At 37.2% G+C, this 6,127-nt stretch overlaps 1 protein-coding gene and 1 long non-coding RNA gene across 2 annotated transcripts; one reads left to right on the top strand and one right to left on the bottom strand.

Moving 5' to 3' along the window:
- The first annotated feature begins 299 nt into the window (after window positions 1-299).
- On the top strand, window positions 300-6,101 carry LOC307025737 (FERM domain-containing protein 6-like). The gene is made up of 13 exons (XM_079660594.1): window positions 300-1,153; window positions 1,768-1,858; window positions 2,048-2,127; window positions 3,150-3,208; window positions 3,308-3,521; window positions 3,594-3,749; window positions 4,187-4,252; window positions 4,384-4,452; window positions 4,705-4,879; window positions 5,299-5,460; window positions 5,680-5,790; window positions 5,886-5,908; window positions 5,989-6,101. The coding sequence occupies exons 1-13, from the start codon at window positions 1,082-1,084 to the stop codon at window positions 6,028-6,030; spliced, it is 1,320 nt and encodes a 439-aa protein (XP_079516720.1). The 5' UTR covers window positions 300-1,081; the 3' UTR covers window positions 6,031-6,101.
- On the bottom strand, window positions 2,032-4,828 carry LOC307025738. The gene is made up of 2 exons (XR_013804246.1): window positions 4,691-4,828; window positions 2,032-3,434 (listed from the first exon to the last, which is right to left on the bottom strand). It is a non-coding gene; the product is annotated as an uncharacterized lncRNA (long non-coding RNA).
- Window positions 6,102-6,127: the final 26 nt, after the last annotated feature.

The raw sequence follows: 6,127 nt of genomic DNA, 5'->3' as shown, positions 1-6,127 counted from the left end.
TCCAAAAGAACACTGTAGATTGTAAATTAAGAAAAACGATAACACGAGCAGAGAACTTGTAGTTACTAAGAAGAATCACCAGCTACAAAGTGTCACTTTCTTGCTTTCTCAGAGCAAGCACAATTGGCATTATTAGGTTTTGTTTTTAAATAAATTAATCATAGATTAACAATGGTTGGTTGTCTGTCTTTTTATGTATGTATTGATTTTTGTAAGGGGGAGGGACAGCAAGTGGACATCATGATTTAACAGACATGTTACCTGTCTAGGTTTATGTTTTTCTTTCCTCCATATGTTGAGTTTTTCCTATCATCTCTCAATTTGGACAGTTTGTCATGTTAAGTACTATGTAAATAAGTACTTTACTTAATTGAAATACTTGTACTTTACTTGAGTATTTTCATTTGATGCTACTTTGTACTTTTACTCCACTACAATTCAGAGGTAAATGTATTAAATACCTTTAGTTACTTTGCCGATTTGGATAAATTATGTTAAATATAATCATCACTTAAATAAGACTTTAGTTACACCTGGAGTAAATTCACCAGTTACCCTGCAGTATACAAAGTGATTTAAAAATAACTGCATCTTTACCAGCTTTGATAACATATAATCAATCATTATAATCAAAACATAGTCTGCAGAGTACTCTAACTTTTGGTACTTTAAGTATATTTGGATGCTAATACTTTTGTACTTTTACTTGAGTAACATTTTCAATGCAGGACATTTACTTGTAACAGAGTATTCATAGAATCTGACATTCTACTTTTATCTAAGTACAAGACACTTACAAGGTACTCAGCTTTTACCTCACACATTCTCGTTTTCCTGTAGCCTCTTTGAATTATTCTGCCTTTTTGATAAGAAACAGTTTTGCAAGAATGTTGTATAAATGGATGAAGCTCAAATGCTACACATCTCTACAAGAAGAATCTGTGATAATTGAATGTGCAAAGTGAGGATTTGGTGCTTTTTTGTGCAAAGTCATTACATGTGAGGTTAGGGAGGAAGACATGTGGGAGGACAGGAGGAAGATATATATGGAGGCTTCAGACCATCTGAAGCTTTAGTCACCATGAGGACGTCTCAGAAACGCCAAGTGTCCATCCTTCTTCCTAACAAGCAGCGCCTGGACTGTAATGTCAGGGTGAGTGCTTAAAAGTTATTTTGTATGTCTTCTTTATGTGTATGTATTTCTTTTAATGCATCAGTTAGAATTTAAATGGATGTATGGACCTCATTATGTGAGTGGACTTGAAGAGCTGTCAGTTAAAGTGTGTGCTTGTTTTAAATATGATATGTGATCTTGTAATCATAATTTGGAACCTTTTTTTTTTTACTTGATGGTAATTCTGACATTCATTTTTTGAGCAAAGGGAAAATCTATAAACCAGACAGGGACTATTGTTCAGAGATAAAGAATACGATTTAATAAACAATGGTGAAAAAATTCAAACACAATAGTAGACACAAATACTGAAAAAGGGTCAAATGTATAATTGATGCTACGATCGAATATAAGCAACAAAAGAATAAAAGAAAAAGATCACAAAAGTGCACTAGCGTCACAACTTTGTATCTGTTTTTTTTAAAGAAATTTAGAAATTCTACTTTTGTTGTCTATTACTTTAAATAATTGTTTTGCTGTAAATCTTATAAGCGAAATTCCATATTCATGCCAACAAATTGCCAAATAGAAACCCAACCTTACTGTATAAAATCGTGAGTTTTTAATTTGTGTTGTGTTGTGTTTATTTCCAGGTGAGAGCCAGAGGCCAGGAGGTGTTGAACAGAGTGTTGAAGCAGCTGGGCGTCAGTGAGCTCCAGGTCCTTGGTCTGGCTGTTCTCAAAGGTCAGCGTCTGTGTGGGAGTGCTTAAGAAAATGTTTTGAATTCATTTACTGAGGGATGCCTGAATGTAGGGAGGCTGCTCTTAAATTAAAAAACTCACAGGAGCCCATGAAGTTAAGATAAGTTGATCCATCAATGATTCAAAGAAGTGTTTTCTTAATGTTAATTTAATAGGTGTCTTTTTCCTTCAGATAATGAATACCTCTTTGTTGATTTGGAGCAAAAGGTTAGCAAATACTTTGGCAAAACATGGAAGAGAGGATCCTTAATGGTGAGTTAAAACTCTTTCTATAGATGTACTTACAGTGTGCCTCAGTGAACTCTATCATTTATTGACTTTAATCCAGATGTTCTGTGCAAACTACTCTTTGTCCAAGTATTGTATATGTTTTATCTTAAAACTGAATGTGCATAATGTCTGTGCAGTGGTAGAAGAAGTTCTCAGATTTGTTAATTAAAAGTAGCAATACCGCATTTTAAAAGTAATGTGTTACTAAGTAAAAGTCCTGCATTCCAAATCGTACTTAACTGTAGGATAGGCAATTCACTTCAGAAACACCTTTTGTTATATTCCATGGAATGCTCTTAACATCCCGATAGCAATGAATACATTAATGCTTTGACAATAAATACATAAATACATTTCCTCTGTGAAAGGTGGTGCTGTAAAAAGCACGACCAATCATCTGAGCCGGCCCGGCTAAAATAACTGGATGGCCTACCCGCCTGTCAGCCTTCCATCTCGTGCACAAACTTATCTCGGGCCCTCATTGGTCTTGTGCGCGTTCATGTGTGTTGGAGGAGGGGCTCTGTAAGGAAGTACTCAGAATCGTATCTATTAAGATTATTCATGTGTTTTTATCACAACTGGTAAATGTACAGCTAATTTGAATAATTGTATATACTGCTACTTGATATTTTTACCTATAAATAAACAGTATGTCAAAGTGTATTTAATCATTGATCTTTAGATTGTGTATTAGCTAATAATATAACCTAAAAAGTAACTCAAAGTTGTCAAATAAAATGTAGTGGAGTAGAAGTATAAAGTAGCATAAACTGACAATACTCAGGTAATACCTCAAAAAAATACTTAAGTACAGTACTTGAGTAAATGTACTTTGTTACTATCCAGTCCACCACTGGGTCTGTGTAACATGTTTCTTTTTGTTTCTTCAAATATGACCATGACTGTCTAGAATAGTCTAGCCTTGAACCTTGAATATTCTAGATAGTAGAGGGTTTATGCTTGATTTAAAGTGAGCAATATTTCTCTTTATTTAACTTTTTCAGGTCCCATTCATCTTGTTTCTGAGGGTGCAGTATTATGTAGAGAGTGGGCTGCTGATAATGTAAGCTGATCTCCCATTTGCATCTTATTCTTATACCCACATTTTAACACCATGAATGTTGTTCTTGTTTTAAGTTGATGTCCTATTTGGTTGTTTCAGGAGCAGCAAGGTGCAGCAGCTGTACTACGCTGAGCTGAGGCAAAAGGTGCTGCTTTCAAAGAGCCGCCACCAGGAAGCTGTGTTCTTCCAGCTGGCAGCGTCTGCACTGCAGGCTGAGGTCGGAGATCTGGAGGAGAGGGAAGAGGAGGAGGATGAAGAGGAGAACAGAAAACACAGACTTTACTTTCTTCCTGAGGATTACTTTCCCTCATGGGTAAAAAGAAGTGTGACCATTATGTGCTGTTTTATTTTGTGTGGGTGTGTGTAACAACATATATGTCCTCAGCTAATAAAGCGTCGTGGGCGGGACTTCCTGCTCCAGCACTGCCCGGGGTTACACGCTGAGCTGAGAGGTGTGACACAAGGCCAAGCCATCCTGCAGTTTATAAAAGAGGCCGGGTACCTGCAGGATGGAGCAGTCACCTTCTACAGGATGAGACAGGTCGGAAATGTTTCAAGTGTCATATGTTATTCCCCAAATGGAAATTTTTTTGTTTTGTCTGTTGATAAAATGTTCTGATTTAGGAACATGATACAAAGAGATATCCAAAATTCTTCTTTTGACCCTAATATTTCAACAAAACAAAACATTTTGAACCTTGCTTTATTCAGATTTGTATCTCAGAACTGTTTGTATTAGCAAATATTTAATAAGATATAGCCTTATTTGCAAATTGACATTTGAACTTTTAATATAAAACAATAATTGTCTCAATTTAAGATATCAACTGGGAAGTTTCATTCTGATTTCTTTTAATAAATAACTATTACTTTACACCTGTAGTGTCTCCCCTTAACATATTCTGTCCGGCTTTATGAGATCATTATCTATTTGTTTAAAGTAACTCCGCTTCTTTGTCTGACTTTGTTCATGTGCAGGAGAAAAAGGAGCTGAGAAGTTTAATCCTTCTTGGTGTTGCATCGAAAGGAGTGCATATCTATCAGGTGGCTTTGTGTTGGGAGTTTTTTTTAACTAGAATTCTTTAAGGTTTTTGACTTTGAAGAAACCTTCTGGAAGTTTCTTAATGAATGTACTGCTGCCTTTGCATGTATTAACATTGAATGCTTTTATTCAGGAGGTGGAAGGGAAGCTGTGCCTGTTGTATGATTTGACCTGGACCCACGTTGACCGCCTTACTTTCCAGGTCGGTTCTAAAGACACACACACACACACACACACACACACACACACACACACACACACACACACACACACACACACACACACACACACACACACACACACACACACACACACACACACACACACACACACACACACACACACACACACACACACACACACACACACACACACACACACACACACACACACACACACGTATTGATATAGACGTGCATGTTGCATGGATGGTTCTGTACCTCTCTGTTCTCAGGGTAGCAGGTTTGAGATCTCTGCAGTGGGCTCTCTGTGCCTCCCTCAGCTGGTGTTTTACACGGCTTCAGCCTGCCACTCCAAACACATCCTGACACACCTCAGAGACAGCCACCGGCTCCACATCAACACCAGAGCTGCAGTCTGCTGCATCAAACAGCTGGAGGACATGCAGGGTCAGAAATCTGAAGAAAAAAATCATTATTTCACTTCAATCCATTCACAATTTAATAAATGTTGGTATATTAAGGTCCTTGCAGTGAGAGTTGGTTAAAGGGAACCTTAACATTTGCCATCAAGATTGATAACATGTGAATAAAGAATTAAATATTAGTTTAGAACAAAAACACACACATATTCTTAAGAGGAAGGCAATAATAATGTTACAAATGTATTATTGACTATATTAACTATCGCTGTTTACAAGGACCTTAGTATAAAGGGTTATCTAAATATCCTTTTTAACCATACTGTAGTTTAAGTCTTTGCAATTAAAAACAATATCATAACACATATATTATGGGACTTAAAAAATCAGTTTTTCAGCTGATGACAATCCAAAGGTGTCTCTTTCTTTTTCTCTGTCTCTCTGCAGCAAGTCACTTGTACAAAGAGGCCTACATCTGTGACACAACACGTTTAGCACAAAGACTCCAGACCAACAGCCTCTCATCATCCATGTCCGACTGCAGTGTGGCAATCCAAACAACCACAGCCTGGTCCAAAGAGGAGGAGTGTGAGGAAGAACAAGTCAGAGGTCAGCTGAGAGGAAAAATTATTCTGACACACTGCAGCCCTGTGTGGTCTGATGTGCAGTTAAATACAGTAATAATGCCATGAGTGATATGAATATCGCATAGTTAAATTATTAAAGGAGAATGTTTCAATTAATATTGTTTTTACTTCTATATTTGTCGTGTATTTTCTTGGCTGTGAATAATGAGGATACATTGATCTTCTGTGTTCATGTTGGCAGAGTTTGAGCTGTGTGTGGACGAACCAGAGGAGATATTTGTCGATGAGGTGTTGTGGACGGCTGAGCTGTCAGTCGATGAACCTCTGATTTTCCCCTCTTCTTATTGGACAGGTAACAGGTTTGTCCAAAAAATGCAAAAAGAAATGTATTTATCATGTATCAATGAATGTGAACTACATAATGTTGCTGTGCTCTTTCATTATCAGCTGTTGCCATGGAAATGAAACAGGTGAGCTGGTCTTTCTGGTTACAAATTTCAAGCAAAACCCAACATCAATAATGTCAGTGTTTCCTCTCATGTCAATGCAGGTTCTGAGGAGGAGAACCGATGAAGGGGTTTCTGTGGACTAATATACTGCCAGAGGCAAGAGGAGTTCATTGCAAGCTGAGAACAAGACTACTAATATTACTGCATGCTCACATGATGTTGTTGTTAGCAATTCAAGTA

This window comes from Notothenia rossii, assembly GCF_949606895.1.
Source record: "Notothenia rossii genome assembly, chromosome: 11".
NCBI lineage: Eukaryota > Metazoa > Chordata > Actinopteri > Perciformes > Nototheniidae > Notothenia > Notothenia rossii.
This window is presented reverse-complemented; position numbering and strand designations above follow the sequence as displayed.

Bases quoted from the DNA above. Each gene is read 5' to 3' on its own strand.
- LOC307025737 (XM_079660594.1), top strand. From the start codon at position 1,082: ATGAGGACGTCTCAGAAACGCCAAGTGTCCATCCTTCTTCCTAACAAG. The intron at 5,461-5,679 runs GTCAGCTGAGAG...TCATGTTGGCAG, and splicing joins TGAGGAAGAACAAGTCAGAG to AGTTTGAGCTGTGTGTGGAC. The intron at 5,909-5,988 runs GTGAGCTGGTCT...ATGTCAATGCAG, and splicing joins TTGCCATGGAAATGAAACAG to GTTCTGAGGAGGAGAACCGA.